The 21,124-nt window shown below is 45.3% G+C and overlaps 2 protein-coding genes and 4 non-coding genes across 6 annotated transcripts; 3 read left to right on the top strand and 3 right to left on the bottom strand.

Annotated features, from left to right (window-relative positions):
- Window positions 1-1,406: 1,406 nt before the first annotated feature.
- TMEM107 (transmembrane protein 107) lies at window positions 1,407-5,447 on the bottom strand. The gene is made up of 5 exons (XM_019745211.2): window positions 5,207-5,447; window positions 4,982-5,049; window positions 4,779-4,879; window positions 4,234-4,330; window positions 1,407-4,006 (listed from the first exon to the last, which is right to left on the bottom strand). Exons 1-5 carry the CDS (start codon window positions 5,291-5,293, stop codon window positions 3,937-3,939), a joined length of 423 nt encoding a protein of 140 aa, XP_019600770.2. The 5' UTR covers window positions 5,294-5,447; the 3' UTR covers window positions 1,407-3,936.
- LOC141569032 (U8 small nucleolar RNA) lies at window positions 3,220-3,353 on the bottom strand. Its single transcript, XR_012492426.1, has one exon. It is a non-coding gene; the product is annotated as a U8 small nucleolar RNA (small nucleolar RNA).
- Window positions 5,448-13,087: 7,640 nt separating the features above from the next.
- Window positions 13,088-13,159, top strand: TRNAW-CCA (transfer RNA tryptophan (anticodon CCA)). The gene has a single exon. It is a non-coding gene; the product is annotated as a tRNA-Trp (tRNA).
- Window positions 13,160-13,627: 468 nt separating this feature from the next.
- On the top strand, window positions 13,628-13,709 carry TRNAS-GCU (transfer RNA serine (anticodon GCU)). The gene has a single exon. It is a non-coding gene; the product is annotated as a tRNA-Ser (tRNA).
- A 741-nt stretch (window positions 13,710-14,450) lies between these two features.
- TRNAI-AAU (transfer RNA isoleucine (anticodon AAU)) lies at window positions 14,451-14,524 on the top strand. Its single transcript has one exon. It is a non-coding gene; the product is annotated as a tRNA-Ile (tRNA).
- Window positions 14,525-15,181: 657 nt separating this feature from the next.
- BORCS6 (BLOC-1 related complex subunit 6) lies at window positions 15,182-17,032 on the bottom strand. The gene has a single exon (XM_019745222.3). It carries the CDS (start codon window positions 16,951-16,953, stop codon window positions 15,889-15,891), a length of 1,065 nt encoding a protein of 354 aa, XP_019600781.2. The 5' UTR covers window positions 16,954-17,032; the 3' UTR covers window positions 15,182-15,888.
- Window positions 17,033-21,124: the final 4,092 nt, after the last annotated feature.

The raw sequence follows: 21,124 nt of genomic DNA, 5'->3' as shown, positions 1-21,124 counted from the left end.
TGGCTAGACAAGATGTTAACATTTGGAGAAGCTGGGTGAAGGGTATAGAGGAACTTTGTACCATTTTTGCAGTTTTTCTATAGGTCTAAAATTATTCAAAATAAAAAGGTTAAAAATGTCAAGGTTTCTCTGAGTACTTTTACAGTTTTATTTTTTATACTGTAATCTTTGATATCTGTAATATAAGGTATTGATCTATATTTTTCCCCAGATGGCTACTCATATGTTCTTTTATTGTCTAATCCCTCTTTTCCCCACAGATACTTTTATTTTTTAATTATCTATTTATTTTTTAAATTGAGTTAAAAAAATACACAACAAAATTTACTATCTTAACCTTTTTAAAAGTGTACGTTTAGTAGTGTTAGATACATTCATTCTGTTGTGCGAGCAATCTCCAGAACTGAAACTCTATACCCCTTAATAATTCCCCACCCTGTCTCCCCGCAGTTCCTAGAAACCATTCTACTTTCTGTTTCTATGAATTTGACTACTTTTATACTGCATATAAGTACAACCAAGCAGTATTTCTTTTTGTGACTGGCTTATGCTGATTAACAAGCCACTAATTTCACAATAAAATGAAAACCTATTTCTGATGCTATCGGCAAAGCCTCCGGTGTTGACCAAGAAACAAATAGTTAAAGTATTTGTGTTAATAGTAGCTACTTCTGGAGTGTGGTTGAGGGAATTCAGGCAGAGCGAGGTTAAGTGACCTGCCTGCTGCAGAACACACAGCCAAGAAGAGTAGAGGGTGCACTTTGAACCCAGGATTGGCTCCACAGCTTGCTCCCAAAGACTTTGTCCTGAGCTAGCGCTCACATAACAGAGCCAAGACTCGGAAACCAGAAGAATCTGGTTCATCTACAAGAGGTAGATGAAGTCACCCAAGGAGTAGCGACCACCAACATTTAAGGGGCAAGTGGAGGAGATAACCCAGTAGCATGTCCTCAGTGACTGATGCCCTGTACGTATTTATTGGGTGAGTCTGAGAAGGAGCAGCCAGAACAGTGGGAGGTAAACGAGGGGAACCATTTTTCAGAAGCTAAGCAAGAAAAAATTTAAAAAGAGGGACGTGGTCAAAATATATGCTGAAAAGAGGTTGAGCTAAAGTCTGAGACGTGACCTCTGGATTTAGGAAGAAGGGAGTCACTGACAATAAGCAGTTTCTTAGGATGATAGGGGCAGGAGAGTGCTGGCAAATGTTTAACAACCAACTTCTAAAAAAAGTACCATTTATGTATGTACATAAGTTTGTTACAAATTTTCCTGATATGAAGAATATGTACCATCGAATTACAAATAATAAAATAAATAATATTTATTGTAAATTCCACTCTTATATCCATGATTTCATAAATGGAATTGTATCCTAACTACAGGTATACAAGTAGTTCCAACATGAATGTTGGTTGATATTTTTATTTACATTTTCAAGTAACACAAAAAATGAAACAATGAAGATATGAAACTTCCAGTTCCTCAATAACTTGAGTGATTTTGGTATTCTTGTCCGAAATGCATAATCTCAATCTAATCATGAGAAAACATTGGACGAATCCGGTAATAGTTTACAAATCCTGGGAGAATATTTCCTCAATTTTTTTGTGCTATTCACAATGCGACAGTTACAAACATGACACTTCTAAGTTGAATTTGCGTTATTAACATTTTCTCCATTATTTTCTTAAATCTAGACAATCAACAAAGCCTGACATGTTGTTGTGTTTGCCAATTTCTATGGTGTAAATACTCCCACCAAGACCAATTTCAAACTATCAACTAGATGTCACTAAATGAGTTCAGAAAAGATACAGCCACACATCATTATATACTATCTCTACCACACAGATACAATAATGTAAATAACCTGAAGAGCGTGTAATAGTAAAATGTAAAATAAACAGGAGGTAATGAATTTTGAGTATTACCTCTGTTTTAAAATAGAATTTATTTAATTATGTTTACTTATTTAATTTTCAATAATAGCTGTGTTTAACAACCAGTCCACAATGTTTTTGTAAAACAAAAAGTCAGCTTTCACCAATCAGTAGAACACACCACTGGGTCGGGGTGAAAGCCAGACATCAGTAGGATATGACATTTCCTGATCAGGCCTCTAACCATTGCCAGGAATGTCCACTTTGTCTTTCTGCACAATCTGCTCCCCTACGTCTACTCCAGTCACTCAAATTGCTCTTGTAGGAGCAACACTTCTGTAACCTTGGGCAGATTAATCCCTACTCCATAGCATCTGTAAGTCTCCTCTCTAGCACTTATCACAAATTGCTATTAAATTACTCTGGGAGTACCGGATATTGTTTCATGTCTGTCTCTATGAGCCATAATATCTGTGATGTCCGAGGCTGAGTACGGGTCATATTCACAGCTTCCCTCAGTACCTACTTCAGTGCTTTACATGTAGTAAATGCTCAGTAAGTATTGAATGAAAGCTCAGGATGAAGGACTCCCAGGAGAAGAAACATGGCCAGGGAAGGGTTATATGTGAGGCATCACCTTCAAAGAGACATCACCAGAAAGTATCTCCTTGGATGCCTTTAGCTTATTTAGCAGGGCCTGGGAGTACATACAGAGACCCCTCCCAACATACACTTAACCAGGAAACATGACCCTGAGAACATTCATTTTGTGACATTAGAACTTTAGACTCTTGTAGTTTGTGTGTATAATGCCCAATAGTGTGTTTTAATAATTTTTCTTTTAAACATGTTCTTTTCATGTGCTACCAGGCAGATGCTAACAGGTGGAGTGTTGTTCCTCTGCGAACAACAGGTTTGCCATGTTTCTGGGTAGGAGCTCCAAACCACCAGGGAAATTCTCCCTGAGCACGTGCCCTGCTTGCCATGATGAGGTGGAAGGTTTGACAAAAGACCACTTATGACACGACGTGGTATGATTAACATTAATGATCGTTTTATAGAAAAGCCGGAGATAACAAAAAACATTTACTGGTGACATTTCTCCAGAAAAAAACTGGGAGTACTTGGCACTCGGATTGGCCCAGAAACGAAAGAAAAACCTCGTAGGTTAACGTAAAGCCTAAAGGTCAAAAAACGGAACTAGCAGCTTCCAAACAGAACGGCCTAAAGACACTCCACAAACTGAAAGTACGATATAACAAAACCACTCATTAAGTAAATCCCACAGCCAATAAACCCCCACTACCATAGTTGTAAAAAGAAATGATCGCCAGGAAGAATCAGATAGGAGCAATCAGGGTGTTGCAAGCCCTGATTACGCAGAGACGTTAATCACGAATCATGCGAACTCCAATCATCACATTCTAATCTGTCCTCCGAAGAGGAACAGGTAAGGATTATCCTACCTGACGATAAAAAAGTTTTGGGGGCATTACCATATTCAGTGAAAAAGATTCCGCTATAAGCAAGGGTGAGAATATAACATGTTAGTCGGAACTACCTAAAATATTCAGATTCTTCCATTTCTGTTGCTACATTTATTTGCAGATCTTTTTAAAATACATGTTTTTTCCCATTTGGCTGCCAAAAGGGATAAACTAACTTCTCCCAGAATGCTCCACTCCACGATCTTGCAGTCCTGTTGGCATTACTTATTTACATATCTCCGCCCACTCCCTTTTGCCCGGCGTCTACCGTAATAACCAAAAAAGCGATACAATCTGCAAGGAAAACAGCCTTTCGTTTCTCTAGTAGTTTGGCTACCCCAATTCTCCTCTGAAATTTTTGTAAGCCTTGATCTTACTCTAAAACAGGTTTTATTACAAATCATTAAATAAAACGCTGATAATCCCAGACTCAACAGATAATTACTCTAAAATCCTCCACCAAATGCAGTTTTAGGGGGGACGGTTGAAGATTTTGCTTTCCTCCTTCCAGGAACGATCAATGGTCCCTTGCTTCTCCAGCATTCCTCCCTAGGCTCCCGTGAAAGTGATCAAAAAGGTTTCTTTTTCAACCCAAAGACGCTGATGAATAATGCCATTTCAGTGACAGCTGGGAGGGCACTGTGGAAGGTTAAGGTGGCGGGTTCAGGGCCCCTTCCAATAAAAATCCCGAACCAGAGACCCCACCCCCAAAGTATAGGTGGAGCGGGACTTCAAAAAACTAAATACAGGACGTTGAGTGGATCTGGTATCTCACACCTGGAGTAAAGGGCTGGGTGGGGCTACCTTCAGATTTAGAGTAAACCTTCCTCCCCTATCCCATCCCCAAACATTGGATGTTACTGTACCTGCAGAAGACAAAAATGTACCAGTATGTGGTGCACTCCCAACGCTCAAATATGAAAAAGGATAGTGCCACAGACGCACTACAGTGAGCCCCGATGGCTGGGAATGCACCTGAGTCAAGGAAAGTCTTTGGATCCATAGGTAGTGGTGGACCAGTAAAGGCCAGTGGTGGGGCTGGCATTTGTGTCTGGTTCATTTCTTGCTCCCTCGCCAATTGCGAAGGCACAGAGCCAGTAGCCCTGCCTTCTGAGTTTTAGGACAGCCATGTGAGTAGAGGCTAGAGCTGAGCCTGCACAGCTGGGACCCCAGGCTGCCCCCATCCCAGATCTAGGGGCCAGCCTGGACCCTTCAGATGAGGTAGAAGTGAGTTCCCAATTTACCCCAGGCTACACAGGAGATCGTATTAAATTATCTAAGAAGATCTCTCAACTGGACAGATTCTGTTTGCCTGCTAGGGCAGACACTATTGTACCAAAAAGTTAGGTGGCTGAAGGGAGTCGCGATGGCAATGGGCCCTGTGGGAAAAGTACGCAGGCAGAAAGGATACAGATGAGGCTCTGGGTACTGTTGAACATGGAAACTCCTGAGAAGAAACCGACCAGCTCCACTGCAAAGAGGCCCAGGGTGACCGACAGCGCTGCCACCAGCCTGCAGAGAGGAAGGGGGTTGGCTCAGGCCTTCTGGACTTCTTCTAAGACCCTTCCACTCCAACTAGTACTTAATTCTGACCACCGCTCCCCAAGTGCTCACTGAATGTCCTGCTTCTCATACTCCTCAGGGGTAAACGTGAGAGGCAGGCAGGCCTGGATGTTGCTGTCCTGTTGAGCAGGTCACAGAGAAAGAGAAGTGAAAGAGGGGTGGGCAGCGGGGGATAGAAAGACCCATCCGGTCAGGCGCTGGGGAAGGAGCGGTGTTGGGCTGGGACCACACCGACGTGGGAATGGGGGTTGGGAGGTGGGTGGCCGTGGGTCTTACCCGGGACCAGAATAAGGTGATGACGACCACCAGATGCGCCAGGAGCGTCAGGAAGCGAGAGGGCACGAGCCCCGAGATCCGGCCCATGGCTCCCAGGGGTAAGGGCACCTCCTGGAGCAGAGGCCGTGGTCTCTAGGGCTGGAAGCTCAGACAGCGCCACTCCTGAAAGTCTCCCAGGTTAGCAGGCAAAAATTCGACGTACGCCGTCTTCCCGCTTTCACTGGCGCCGCCCAGTTGCCTTAGCAACCGCGGAGGCGGACACTAGGACCGGATCTCTGAAAATCTCGCGAGATCAGTAAATTCTCGAGCCGCAGTGGGCCTCCTGGAGAGCTTGGGTCTGGGGTCAGCTGACAGTGGTCGCAGTAGGGTGCCCGCCTCCCGCCAGCTCCCCACGCGCAACCGAGCCGTCTGTTTGCACCTGAGACTGTGCTGTGTGACTGGGTCCCGCACCGCCGAATTTTCCCACGCGGGTCCAGCGGACGGAAACCCGCCCTGTCCTAGCCTGGGAACACCCGTTCCTCCGCGATGTCCTACGCCAGGAGCGACCCGGGTCCATACCCCATTGCGTAGCCCAGGATGACCTTCCACGTAAGAGTTACTCGCTGCTGACCGCTGTCACCGCCGTGCCGGATTTAGGGCACCCCCATGCCTTAGGCGTGGACACTTTCTCTCCTTTCCTCCTCCGCGTCCCTCTAGCATCCCACTGCCCTGGGCCCGAAGAGACGAAGGAAGCCGAACGTGGAGAGGTGGATATCCCTAGATTGTCCAGCTGTCACTTATTGTCACGGAGCCCCTGGTTGTCCTAGGACCCTAGACCTGAACCTTCCTTGATTCTGATTCCCCCTCAGACAGCTTTGCTCAGTTTGGCGAGGGATTTGCAGAGTGCAGAAAATGGCCAGCTATCTTGAACTAGAATGTGGATGAGAAGCGTCTTTTGGGAAGGGAGTGGACTACGGGGCCGACTAGGAGGGACTGGAGGAAGGGAATGGTACCCCGCGTCCCTGGGAGGCAAGGAGAGGGCAGCGATGCAGACTGCTTCGATTTCCTTACATCTTTCAGGTGTGGACACCCGACTTTGCCCAGTTACAGTCCAAGAACTTCTAACTTGTCTGCGACTTCACTGACCTTTGGGCCTCAACGGGGATCCCTAAAGAACGGAAAGTTCTCACCTGTGATTATTGCTCAGAGTCCAATAACATTCCTGTAGGGACCTCCCTGCCCACTTTCCAGAAGAGCTAGCTCTCTTCCCACTCCCTATCTCAGTTCTTTTAAGGCGGTCTAAACTGCAAGTCCAAGAGGCATTTCTATTTCTGATTATTTATTTATTTATTCATTCATTCATTCAACAAATATTCATTGACCAGCTAGTAAGTGCCAGGCACTGTGCTGGGCTCTTGTTCTTGACGAACAGGACAGAAGTTTCTACCTTCATGAAGTTTATATTCTAGTCAGGGAGATAGACAGCAAATATGCAAATAAATAACAAATCTGCATGGTAATATATGCTATAAATAAAAATTTTAAAGGAAAACACTAGAATAATACTGATTAAGGAAAGGCTTTTTGAAAATGGGTCATGCATTCTTAATCTTTGTTTAAGGAAATGTGGTCAAAATTGAGAAGAAACACATTTCTCTCTTCCAGGACCCCAGTGTAATAAATGGACTTCCTTTTTCTAAACCAGTGGGTGAAAAGATTCAGAACTCAAAGAGATAGTCAAAAGATGTTTCCTCAGGTCATGAAAGACAGAGAGTAACACTTCCAGATTAAGGGAGACTAAAGAGAGCTGACAAATTTAACATGACAAATTTAATGTGTTATCCTAATGGATCCTGGACCAGGAAAAAAAACTTCATTTCTTTTATTATTTTATTATAAAGGACATTAGTGAAACAATCGGCAAAATTTGAATAAGATTTCTAGCTTAGATAATAGTATGTATCAGTGTTAAGTTCCTGGTTTTTGAAAATAATTCTACTGCCTTTATGGAAGAAGATGTCTTTGTTAGAATATACACACTGAAATGTTTAGGGATAAAGTGGCATGTCTGCAATTTACTCTCAAATGGTTTAGAAAAAAAATATATGTGTCTGTAGAGATAGAATGATAAAGCAAACATGATTTCGATGAAGGTACATGGGAATTCTTTGTATTATTTTTGTAACTTTTCTGTAAATAAAATTATTTTAAAGTAAGTTTTACATGATAAGCCCTTTTAAAGTTTTTCTTCCAGGTCTTATACAATATTATTAATGAGACATTAAGTTGCTTTATGAAATGAATGATTTCTAGGATTGAAGTTCCCGAAATGTTCGACCATATATTGAAACCATATAATGGCATTTTCATATAATACAGCACAATCTTTTCCTCATAATGGAGACAATTGATCTCCAAAACTCATAAAATAAAAATTGCAATCATTTAGACTTTTCAGAGAAATTATTTTTATCAAGAGTGAGGTCCAGCAAAATCTCTTTATTCTCTACTCAAAAAAATATTGGATGATAATCAAATATTACCCACACTTGGTTTCTCAGCTCTCAGATGTGCAGGGGGAGTTTCTTTTAACTGTTGAACCATTTCAAAGTTCTGAAAATATTTACAAACCTCCCCCATTTCAGGCCGGACAGGCAAACTCATCAAGTACAGTAGACCCAACTGTTTCTCTCTCTTGAGGTGACCCTCATCACTATGAGACCCTCAAAATGAGTGACACTGATGACACCTAAAGTACAATGAGAGGTGGGATTCCTGTATTCTCCAATGTGGAAATTACAGAGTAGCAAGCATGGAAACATTCTTAGCACATAGACAAGATGCAAGGACCGAAGGCCTCCTCATGCTTTTCTTCCCTCTGTCTATAACTTACATGCCTTTTCTCCTAAGAATGGAAAGCCTAGGCCTTCAGAGCCAAATTCCTCCAGTGACAGTTTATCAAGTCTGACTGCACATGAAGGAAACACTGTCATAGTGTGAAAATGAGGAAAGACTGGGACCTGCTTTTGCAAAATGAGGTCCCTGGAACAAAGAGAATATAGAGGAGTCAGCTGTGTGAAAATCTGGGGAAAGAGCATTCTAGATGGAGTAACAGCACATGCAAAAGTCTTTAGGTGAGAACAAGCCCAGTGTGTTTGTTGAGCAGAACGGAAGCTAGTGTGTCTGAAGCCTAGCTAATGGAAGGGGGGAAAAAGATCAGGGTGAGATGGGATGTATAGACAAGGGTTGAGCCTTGCAACCATGGGGAAGGACATGATCAGGTTTGTATTCTAGAAGATGATATTGGTTGCAACATGGAGAATGAATTTTAGGAAGATTTTAAGTAGAAGGCTTGTGAAGAAACCGTAGAGCTAGCCAGGAAGGACAGGATGAGGTTGAACCAGGGTGGAATCAAGAAGGTAAAGTGGAAGGAATCAAGAGATTGTTAGAAGATAAGAAGGTCTGAACATGGGGCGGTGAGTTGGTGAAAAAAAGGGAGAGGACAAGGATGACAGATTTTGGGCTCCAGCAGCTGGAAGCTTGGGGCATTCTGCTTATAATAGGCTTCCTGACTGGGGGACTGACTAGATAGTAAGAATCGGGTAGTCATATTTCACATTGTGGATTAATAAATAGCAGGCAGGCATTTAGCTATGTCCTGTCATTTTTCCATTACCTTGGTTCACAGAAGCGTGACCTAGAGAAATCTCAAAAACGTTGCGTTTTGGAGCCGGCCTGTGGTCATAGGAGGTACTGCTGCTGACTTGGTGTTCACTCACTCCAGAGCTGGAACCCTCATGTCCTAACGTTTATTTGAACTGGTCATAAAAGAACTTAGAAAAAAATTATTTTGTTATGGAAAAATTCAAACATATATATAAATTTAAAAAATAGCATAATGAGCCTCTTTGAAGCCTATCATTCTATATCAACAATTACCAACTCGTGACCAACCTTGCTTCCTCTATACTCTCCCTCCCATCCCTATTAGGTTATTTTCAAGTAAAATCTCAGACATCACCAAATAGATCAAATTGCCCACTCATATTTTTTTTTACAGTTTCTTTGAATCAGGTCCAAATAAAGTCCATACATTGTTCTTGGTTCATGTGTCTCTTAAATCTCTTTTAATCTCAGGTTCTTCTCCCTCCTTCTTCCTCCTGTTTTCTTTTCTTGAAATTTATCTGTTGAAGACATCAGGCCATTTATGGGCTGTGTTCTGGTTGGGTCATTTAACATGTTCCTCTGTGCCTCCTGTAAACTGGCTGTGAGATAAGTCCCACGTTTAATTTTCTGGTAAAAATATATTACAAGTGGTGGCTTGTACTTCTTATTCCATCACAGCAGGAAGGACTTAATGCCTGCTTGTCTCTCTTTTTTCTGGTGTAAAATCTGAGCAGTGGGTTTAGACTGAGATAACCATTGTAAAGTTCCCTATCACTTTTCTCCTATGGGTTTAATTGATTATCACGGCATAGCTCCATTATTTCATGAAGGGTTGCAAAATGAGGATGTCCTAATTCTATCATTCCTTCTGCATTTATCACTTGTGATTGTGCTATAAAGAAGAATGTACCCTCATCAACTCGTTGTTTACCATGAGATACAGGTCATACAGGAAAGACTGGATAAATGTATGTTTTTTGTCCCCTCCATTATTTACCAGTTTTCAGAATAATGGGTTGGTTCCCTAGCATCCTCCAAAAATGACAAATTAGTAGTTTTTAGTATCATTGTGAAACTTGTAGGTTTTATCATCGTTTGTATGTTTGAGTTCATTGCAGTTGTTACTCTTTTTGATGCTCAAACTGTCTCAGTTTTGACCAACGGGAACCTCTTCAAGTTGGCTCATTAGTGTTTCTTTTCTACGTGAAATTTACACAACATAAAATTGATCATTTAAAGTATACAGTTCAGTGGTATTGAGACACAGATAAGGAAACTGAAGCACAGAGCAACATATTTACTCGCTCCAGGTCACAGATTCTATAATTGATGACATCAGGCTTCAAACCCAGGCTGACTTGAGACTCTGAGCTCTTCGCCATCAGTCTGTTACCTCTCACTAGTCTTCATTATAATCTGTAAATATTTGGTTTATTACTTTATTCAGTTATTGTGTCTCTCCTACTAGAACACAAAAAAATGAATGCAACAGATAAATGAAGTTCCTTGAAGTCAGGGGAAAAAAAAAAACAAAGCCCAGATCCCATGCCCATTCTAAAATCTATGTAGGAGTTGAGGGGTATGGAGCAGCGGAGTGGGGCAGCAGCTTCTCAGCTTCAGTCAATTGTCTTGAGGGAATCAAAGTCCAGTGTTGCAGGATTGGTGTGTGTGTGTGTGTGTGTGTGTGTGTGTGTGTGTGTGTGTGTTTTAAGAGAGACCAGAAATCCAGATTCTTATTCCAATTATAAATGTTGGTATCCAACTTAAAAATGAAAAAAATGAGAAGGAAAAAAATAACCTTGATGGCAATAGCATACAGGTGTCAGGCCACCAACTTTCAGCCTCTGGATCAGTACTGTCCAACAGAAGTTCTGTGATGATGAAAATATTTCATATTGTCTCTGTTCAGTATGGTAGCCAGCTAGCTTCATGTGGCTGTCAGACACTTGAAATGTGGCTAGTGGGATCAAGGAACTGAATTTTTAAAATTTAATTTAATCTGAATAGCCCCATATTGAAAAGCCATCACCCTGGTGGCTACCATATTGAGCAATGCAACGCTGGACAGAATAATTTGTTGATTTCTAAAAATTTAGAAACTGGTGGGACGAATGGAGGAGATTTAACCATCAGAGAGTACTCTGAATGGTGACACTGGACTGATCATACTTCACACCTGTTGCAGAACCTCTCTGAACCTAGAGATCAAGTCCACATTCCTTGGTACCATATTCATCAACCCAACTTGCGTTTCTAGGAAAATTTTCCACCTCACCCCATGTTGTTCAGCTACCCAGACATGTCTGCTTCCTCTATAAGCCGGGCTCTTGCCCACTATAATACTTTTGCTAAAGTTATCCCTCATTAATTTTACAAATGCTTACTGAATAACACTATATTCCAGGAATTGTACTGGGTGCTAGAAATACATATTTTCTACTCTTGAGTAACTTAGACTGTAGTGAGGGAAATAACCAAGGAACAATTAAAAGGTAGTATTTTAAGTGTTATCTTGGAAAAGACACAGGAAGGCCCTCTTCCCCCAGATGAGTGGAGAAGTGGGGAGGAAAGAGCTTCTGAATTGAGTGTTGAGGGGTATGTAAAGATCAGTCATGTAAGAAAGGACTGGGAAGACCATGAAGCAATACTGCCAAGGACAGTGGCACCAAGACAGTTGGGACTGAGGTAAGTTTAGGCAACTGTAAATAAGTCAGCATCGTTGTCACATGGGAAGTGAGCAGGCAGTAGCTGAAGAATCGGGCAAGGACCAGATAATAATAACAACGACAACAATAAAAACAACATAATGATTGTGTAATTATCACCAACCAGGCTCTGAGCACTTTATCTGTAGTAAATAAACTAATAGTCATCTATTATAATCTTTACTGTTTTACAGATGGGGACATTGAGACCCAGGGAGGTTCAATAACTAGCCCAAGTTACACAACTAGGAAGTAGTAAAGCCTGCATATGAACCCTGGCAACCTGGTTCCAGAGCCCCCAGTGCTTAAGAGGTGCTTGGCCCTGGGGGCACAGCCAATAAATTAGAACTTAATCCTGATTTTAAGCTACAGTAGGATGGGATCATGTTTGCATTTTTAAAAGATGATTCTCTTGGATTATTCTGCAGGCAGAGACATCAGAGGGATCTATTACAATAGTCCAGTGAGAGAGACTGAGGGGATAGCTATGGGAATGAGGGCTGACAGGAGAATATGAAGATGAAATTGACAGGATTTGGTGGCTGGAAATGGGAAGTGAGGAAGAGGGAAGAGTCAAGGCCACTTGCCAAGAGTCTGTGTGTGTGTGTGTGGGGGGGGGGGGGGGGTGCTTTGACATTTCTGTTGTCCTTGGTAACTTTCCGGAGAGCCACTGTGCAGAGTGTTCAGACATTTGGCTTGGAAGGGAAGGGGTGAGATGTAACGACCTCTTCTCTCATGTTGGCCTGTCGAATTCCTCTCATCCTCTAAGAAGCAAATGGGGGGTGTCTGCCAGCTTCTGGTATCCCTCTTTAGAGGTTCCCAACTGTCTCACCTAGGGAACTTTAAAAAAATACTGATGTTTATGGTGATCAAAATCAGAACAGTGGTTGCCCCTAGGAAGGGAGAGACGAGGATCGATTGGAAAGGGACATGAAAGAACTTTCTCGCGTGAAGGAAATGTCCTACATCTTGAAAGGGTAGCAGGCTGCATTTGTCAAAATTCATCAAAATACACACTTAAGATCTGTGCATTTCATTGTATGTAAATTATTCCTCAAAATTATAAAAAGTGATAAAATTACCGATGCCCGGGCTCTATCCTGGAATTTTGAATTAGACTCTCCAAACCTGGGACTAGCGCGTGGCTATCCGAAGGCGATTGTACTGTGCTGCCAGAAAGGAGATGCACTCTGGAGGAGCTAATCTCTCACCGCTTCAGGTGTCTTGGGCTCTGGCATGGCTCCATCACGTTCGGCCTGGTATCCGGTCCTTCCACCCGACCCTGTTGGTCTGTGAGCTCTGAATCTCCCAAGTAACCAGCTTTGGGCCACCTGATCTTCGGCAGGACGTCGGGGGCTGGGCTGGAGAAACCGCTGAGCCCGGAGCACGTAAAGCCACTGCCCAGCGGGTATACAGTGGACCTTGCTCATCTTAGGAGGCAGGTAGGAAAACGCGTGCACCAAGCCACGAATTCAAGTAGGTCAAGCAGCCAACTGGTAATGAAGGGATCTGACCACAAGCTTGGCCGGCTGACCTCGTGGCGCAACGGTAGCGCGTCTGACTCCAGATCAGAAGGTTGCGTGTTCAAATCACGTCGGGGTCAGTTACTTCCTTTTCCAACCCCGGGGTGGGGGGAGGGCTTCGGTTGCTTTTATTTATTTTCCTCATTTTCAACTGTGTTCGAGCCCCAGAGCCCAGGGCCCGGGTAAGAGAAGAAGCATCTTGAAGGGACCGGAAGGAGAGGTCTTTTGGCTCGAAGTCCCGCTCCGCCCGGTCGGGGGACCCCAACAGTCTCGCGGTGGTTTTTGTGGCAGATTTGGTACAGTAGATCTGGGCCTATTGCAAGGTTCCTGAGAGCTGGCGCACTCTCGGGTTAGCTCAACCCAGAGGGAAGAGGGTAGGGCGTTCGCGCAAGTGAGAAAGTCGCTCCGTCAGCACCCTGAGAGTTGCCTTCGCAGGGCTGGGCAGGATCCTAAAAATGAACTCTCTTCGTCACCTAGGCGGACGCATCATATTACTGAGGAATAAAAGTTCAGACCCCAGAAGACATATCCAAAGTGGTTCCACCGGGGACGAGGTGGCCGAGTGGTTAAGGCGATGGACTGCTAATCCATTGTGCTATGCACGCGTGGGTTCGAATCCCATCCTCGTCGGTTTGCTGTTCACGCGTTTCGGACGTCTTCGTTTTTGCAATCCAAGTATAATTTCTCCCGTGACCTTCTGTCTGCAGACATTCAATTTCCGCCCTACCCCTTCCTTCTCTCTTACCTGCAGCCTTGGCTTTTCGTCACTTCTACTCCATTTTCCAGCATAGACAAAGGTTGGTAATAAAACACCCGCGCAAATTTATTCACTGACCATGGAGGTCACCTCCCTGGGGAAATAAGATGCGAACCCTCCCAACTCCAGGTGAAGTGACTTACTTAATGAAGGCTCCTGTCTAGTAGATTGTGGGTTCGAGTATCAGTGGTGTCTATGTGAGTCTTCGTTCTTCAGGCAAAGACCCTGCGAGCGGTAGTCGCTGAACATTTGGGCGTCGCCCATATAGCGCCCCACAGGTTCATCATTCTCTCTCCGGGATTCTCCCTAGGGCCTTATCAGGCTGTGTTTTTCCACTTCTGTTTCTGTTCATGAGCGCTTTGTGTATGTGTCAGTCTTGAGCACCTGATTTGCACTTCCGCCTGCTACCAAACGCCATAATCATATGTGCTTATGAATATTACAGCTTGGCTATTCTACTATTTCCCGAAATGCTTGGGGATTCAATTTTCGCATCCTGTTCATGCCTCCCAAAGCAATCATCTCGTTTTAAAAATCTTCCAAGGATAGGACTAAAGTATTGTGAAATCCAACTAGTTTTATATACTTCTTTATGGAGGCGCTAAACAGGAAGCGGCCGGTTAGCTCAGTTGGTTAGAGCGTGGTGCTAATAACGCCAAGGTCGCGGGTTCGATCCCCGTACGGGCCAGCAAGGTCACTTTTAGTAAATGTGCTGTTGGAACCGGGAAAGGTTTATTTAGCAACATTTACAATCCCAGAACACTTCACACACAAAAGAAAAACGTGTGTAAACTCGGTTCAAAGTGCTAGTGTTTTCAGGAAGAGGAGAGTTCAACCAAACGAGCTTTTTCTGTAATCTCTGTTTCTAAATGTCCTGATCATAGCATGGTGGCTGTTGGAACTTACTTATGTGACTATAAACAGAAGGCTGCCAGGGGTTGGTACAAAGACTGTCTCAAACCATACATATGGCACTGATCAGTGGTGTAGAGAATGGGATCAGGAATGGAGCTAACAAGTGTTTTCAGTCTTCCTCCACAGCCCAGATGTTGTTTGCTTGCCCAGTCCCTACCTGTCTACTTCAGGATCTGAGAAAAGATCCCTTCCCTTTCTCTTCTGGAGCCACCTTGTTTCTGTTTCTGCTTTTACTGCATCTCTGAGCCGGTATCTGTGCCCTGCATTGCTCAGACCTGCTGCCTAAGAGCAGGAATGATATCCTTCCCCATATAACCTGTGTCCCCACCCCAGCCCCAACCCCAAGGGAGCTTCATGGAAAAGACCAACCCTTATTCCCATTCTTTTGGCTTATTAATCCCTGTAACGCCACATAGACACAGCCTCAGCCTTAGCAGCAGCAGCACTTTAATTCCACAAAAACTCAGAAAGCCAAAACTGATTAGAACACTCCACAACAGGTAAGCTTCAAAACCAGCAACAATTCTACTGAAACCTGAGAGCAGTGAGACCCCTCCCAACTCACCCCCTTTACCATGCAATGCATTCCTTCTAGCTCCACCCTGGTTCTGGCTGAAGTGGAATGGTGGGGGCCAGAGGGCAGAAGCAAGAGGTTATCCATCTGCAGGTGTGCATCCTTGTCTGCATTGTGTGTGGTCAAGGACCACTCAAGCTCCCAGAGCCCCTGGCACCTGAGATGTGGCCACTGGAGTCAGGGTGACCACAGTGGGGGCTGGGGCCTCCTCTGTTCTCCTTTCTTGATCACGTATGGCAGTCATGTCTCCCAAGCCTAGACCTGAAGACCTGAGTTCTTAGGGACGGTGCGGTAGCTAGGGAAGAGTTTGGGAGAACAAGGTAGCTATAGATGGCCAACTGAGTAGAAGCAGAGCATCACCCCTCCAACCAGGAGGGCCTTTAGAACTTCCCCATATACACCTGCATAAGGCCCAGCGAGTGGTCACGGGCCTGCTAAATGCATTTGGAAGAGCCTCCAATATATAGGCCTCCTCTCCGCGGGCAGTTCCCACTAGGGCTCCTTGAAGAGTCCTTAGGATTCTGCTGGGCCTTGGCCCGGCCTGACCTCTCCTACCCTCCTGGTCACTTGCACAGGGCCTCCAACACCTCCAGGGTGCGTCGGATATCCCGGACTTGGCGCGCCAGCCCCTGCACCGGCTGCAGAGCCCGCTCCAGCTCCTCGCAGCGCGCCAGCAGGGTGTACATGCCCTTGATGCTCATGTCCACAGCTTCGCCTAGGGAGTCCACGGCGTCGCGGTAGGTCTGGATACAGCCCACGCTCAGCGCTGTCAGCTCCTGCACCGCGCCACCCAGCCCGCGAAGCAGACGGTCCACCCTGCCGCCCAGCTCCCTACTGAGCCGCTCCAGGTCCCGCAGCACCTCAGGGTCGATGGGGGGGATGGCTGGAATGAGTGCGGGCGCTGAACAGGGCGGCACGGGCGCAGGGGGCGGGGGTTGAGGGGCGCCGCTCAGACGGATCTTGAGTTGCAGGTTGTTGGCGACAAAGTGGGTGAGGTCACCATGGCGGCTCACCGTGCCCTCGAGCTCCAGGGGGCTGGAGATGGTGGCGCGACGCCCGCCGCCCGCGCCAGACTCCGCACCCCCTGAGGACCCGGCGCCACCGCACGCCCCACTCAGCCCGTCCAGGCTACGGCTGTCCTGAAGGCGGCCGGAGAACGAACGGCCAGCCCTGCCGGTTGTCGCCGCCTCCTCGTCGTCTTCCTCCTCCTGCTCAACATCCATGTCGCCGTCGCCCCCGCTCCCTCGACGGCAGACCCTTTCGGATGCAGGCTGGTCCTCCCGCGGCTCAGGGTCTTTGCGCAGGGAGGACCCGTGCAAGTCGTGTTCGGGACCCGGCGCCCCCCGGCGGCTCCCCGCCCCAGACGGCGTCCCTGCGAGGCCAGGCACGTTCTCCAGAGCCTCCGGTTCCGGCCGGTGGACTACACTGCAGCTCGAAGGCTTCGGGGACGCCCTGGTGTGGTGGCTCGAGCCCCCAACGTTCTTGGCCTCCTCCTCCCCCGACACCCGGAGGCCTGAGGGCGGCTCAGAGGGCGTTCGGCCCCGCCCGCTGTCAAAGATCGCGGCTTGCTGTCCCCTCAAAGCTAGAAGGTCCGTCTCCGGCCCAGGCCGCCCCAGGGACGACTCCATACTGCAGATGAAGGCAGGAACCCACGACTTGGTTCGCTTCTGCTCTGGAGGCGTTTGCGGCGCCTTTAAGGGGCGTTTGTAGAGGCGCGCCGATTGGCAGCGGGCTGACAATGGTAAGGAAGGGAACAACACTCTGATTGGTTGCAGTGACCAGGAAATCCCGGAAAAAGATCTGTTATTGAACAGGCGGACACACGTGAGAACCAACGGGGTGGAGAGAAGGAGATGACAGGTGCTGTCTTTGCCCCGCCCTCTCAAAAAGTTGAGGGGGCGGATCTTAAAGATGAAGGTCCTGAAATACCAGAGTCCTCCACACGCGGGATTCAGATTCTTAATGCCCACAATCGTCACGCCCACAATTCTTGCTTAGCAAACACAAGTAGGGACCAACCAGACTTGGAGTTCCTAAGAGGTTCTTGGGATGGAAATAATATATCCTGCTTGGACTGTGGGGATTGAATTGCACCTTGTTGATCAGGAAGGATGAAACCAGAATTCTCAGCAGAACATGAATGGTTCGTTCCACGGTCCTCGGCTCACTGACCTAGCAGATGAACTACTCTGAACCACTAACGGTGGATAGCGTAGCGGGCTTTAAGGGTTTTCCTGTGCTTTTGCCACTCTCTTCTTTTTCTCCTGCCCCCTCCAGGTTTGAGAGTCTCTCCCCTGGGGAGAATAGCATGTGAATTTACTACTAGATAACATAGTCAATAAATGAATGTCCCTGCATGAAGATCAGAGCCCTGGTACCATTCTGATCTCATATCTTCCTTCCCTTCCTCTCACTGGCCTGCTGGAGCCACACTGGCTTCCTCCTCGCTGTTCCTCTGACAGGACAGACATTCTCCCACCTCAGGGATTTACACTTGCTCTTGCCTTTTTTTCTTTTTTTGAGGCTGAGTCTACCAAGAAAATTTTCCAACTTGGATATTCCTCCATCCCTTCTCCCCTCAGGTCCTTATTCAAATGTTACCTGAAATTTTCAGTGAGGCCTCTCCCTATAACCTGTGTAAAATTGCACCACTTTCCCCAGCAATTCCCAATCTTCCTTCTCTGCTTTTTCTCTGTAGTACTTATCACCATCTGACATACTATATATTTTGCTTTCTTGCTCATGTAAGTCCCATGAAAGTAAGGCATGTTGTCTATTTTGTGCTAATCTGTAACCCCCGTGCTTAGAACAGTGCCTAGTATATAGTAGGGGGTCAATATTTATTAAATAAATCACCCTAAGTCATTAATTTCCCCTTTTTGCCTTGAACTCACTCAAGATGGGTTTCTGTCATTTGCACCCAGAGTCCTGACTAATACACCATGAGGCCAGTGGTCTACTCTAAGCTTTACTCCCTTTCTCCAAGACTGACACTGCCCCCCACCCCCAATCTTTCTTTTACCCCTTCTGCAGACGGACCCTCTTTACTCAGTAACTGACAGAAAACACAAGTTGATCCAACAAAGGGCGGGGAGGTTGATTATGTCATGCAATAATGGTCTCACGACAGAGTGCATGTCAAAGAAGCTTGCATTCAGTGCCCTAAGGCCATCATGAAGGCCTTGGTTTCTGTCTGTGAGCGGCTTTATCACAAGTGGGCTTCCTCATGGTGGCACAATAGCTATGTCACTTGTCATTCTTTGGAGGTTATATTAGTCTTCTTGGGTTGCTATAACAAAATACTATCAACCTGGTGTCTTAAACAACAGACATTTATTTCTCCCAGTTCTAAAGGCTGGAAAGTCCAAGGTGTCAGCTGATTCAGTTCCTGGTGAGGCCCCTTTTCCTGGCTTGCAGACAGCCACCTTCTTGATGTGTCCTCACATGGTGGAGAGAGAATGTTAGCTTTTCTTATAAGGACTCTAATCCTGTCATGAGGACCCTACCTACCCTCATGACCTCATTATTACTTCCACACGCCCCACCTCCAAATATCATCACATATTAGGGCTTCAACATATGAATTTTGGAGAGATAAAAACATTCAATCCATAACAAGGGTCATTTGTCATTATATTTGGCCTCCCAAGATGTGAATTAAATTCAAATTTTAATGTCCATAAAGTTTTATTGGAATACAGCCATGTTCACTCATTGATGTGAGTATACTGCCTATGGTTGCTTTTGTGCCGTAACGTCAGAGTTAAGTAGTTGCAACAGAAGCCATATGGCCTATAAAACCTTAATTACCTCCCAGACATTTACAGATAAAGTTTGCCACCTCTTGTACTGCAGGCTGCTGAGAAGTGGCTCACTTCCCAGGAAGTGCTTACTTCTCCTGTTTGCCTATCACTGTCACCAACTGTTGGTCACTTCTGGAGGTCTGATGTGACTACTATTTTCACACATATGCACACTCTGTTCAGGAGGCTTTGGAATATGCTTTTCAATATTTTATAAAAATATTTTTTGGTCAAAGAGGCCTGTAATACACAATGCAGGGAGATAGAGATGGACGGGTTTTGTTGCAATCAGGGACCAGTGTCCTGTTAAAGGCCCATGTGATCCCTGCTACTCCATGAATACACATATTTTTTGTTGCAAACTATGCAATTCCTGTATATGAAAAGTTAGTATACAAAGAAAATAGCATTTTGAATCAATTTATATAAATGGTATAAGAGACCAGCTATTTGAACTAAAGTAAAACCAAAAACAATTATTTCATTCCTTACATCAAAAAATAAAATAAATTCCATTTTGAGCACAATTTTAAATGAAAAGAAGAAAAGTACAGAAAGCAAACAAAGTGCATTTAAAAATATATATAAGCTTGGCGTGATTAAGGTTTTTTAAAGAAAGACCAAAAGTAAAATACCACAAAGGAAAAAGATGATTTGACAACATAAAACTGGAAATCTTCAACATAGAAAAGCCACCCTAAATTATGTTAAAAGACTGTGGGGACAGAGGCAGGAGTGTAGTTTCCAGGCTCTCAGCCTCACGTGGAAAGGTGCTGGCTCAGGTAGTAAATGTCCATCAACTGCGATTGGACGGTCATCAGCTGTGGCTAGTTGGCCGTCACCTGTAACCAGTGAGCCATTGGCCACTAATATAACTGCCGTGGCTATGGAAGCAGCAAATGGGGCTAGCAAGAAGATGGTGGCTAAGCTAGCAAGAGTGTATTGCGGTTAGCATGGACGATTGCAGCTAGCAAGTAAGATTGGTGCAGGAAGACCCCTTGTTGGGGTGCTGGTGGATGTTTTTTTCCTGTGTCTCCAACCCAACCACCAGCGAGACTATAGTGGTATGACTCCCCTACTTATGGCTCTGTGGGTGTTCCTTTTTGGGCTCACCATATCCTGCATTCTTATGTGGGGAGTGGGACAGGAGACCCCGCATGACACCCTGCATGACACATGGCACAGCGAGCAGGGTCCCCCGCATGACAAAGACAAACTGCAGAAAGGAAAACAAAATTGGCAAAGTATACAAGCATGATAAATTGTTGATATCCTTTGATCTTACATGTAGCAAAAGATACATATAATAGAAAGATGGCCAAGGACGCCAGGGTTGGCTAATTCAGCATCTCAACAAAATCACTGAGGACGCAGGCTCAAAATAGTCTGGGAGTGGCATTCGAGACAGAGGGAAGAGAGCAAGTGCAAAGGCCCTGAGGTGGAAACAAATGTGGCATGTTCAGGGAACAGCAAGGAGACCAATGCTTTAGTGAGGAAAGCGGATGAACAGAAGAAAAGTTTGGAGAGGTAGGAAGGGGCAGGATCTCTTTAGGCAGGGATTTTAAACACAGAATCACCTGGGGAGTTTTAAAATATATAAATGCCTAGGTCTCAAGCCCGGCCAATTAAATCTGAATTTCTCACAATGAAGGTCTGAGAGTTCTATTTTCTTTTTAAGCCCTCCAGGTGAATCTGATGTTGAAAACCAACAGAGGACCTTGCCATGGCAAGGATTTTGGATTTTATTCTAAGCACTACACTGAAAAACCAAAGGAGGGTTTTGAAGAAGGGAATGACATTCACTAATTTCCATTCTGTGGAGCATGGACTGTAGAGGCCAGGAATAGAGGCTGGGAGAACAGTTAGGAGGCTGTTGCCGTCGTCCAAGCCAGAAAAGATGTTGGCTTGAAGTAGCATGAGAACAAAGGAGTTTGTAAGGAGGGTGGGGCTGGGACTCAGTGGATTTGACTGGAGGTAGGAAGGGCAGGGGTAGCAG

The sequence above is a fragment of the Rhinolophus sinicus genome, chromosome 12 (assembly GCF_057876585.1).
Source record: "Rhinolophus sinicus isolate RSI-liver-muscle chromosome 12, RSI-T2T, whole genome shotgun sequence".
NCBI lineage: Eukaryota > Metazoa > Chordata > Mammalia > Chiroptera > Rhinolophidae > Rhinolophus > Rhinolophus sinicus.
The sequence above is the reverse complement of the archived record's forward strand: the minus strand, read 5'-3'. Positions and strand labels throughout refer to the sequence as shown.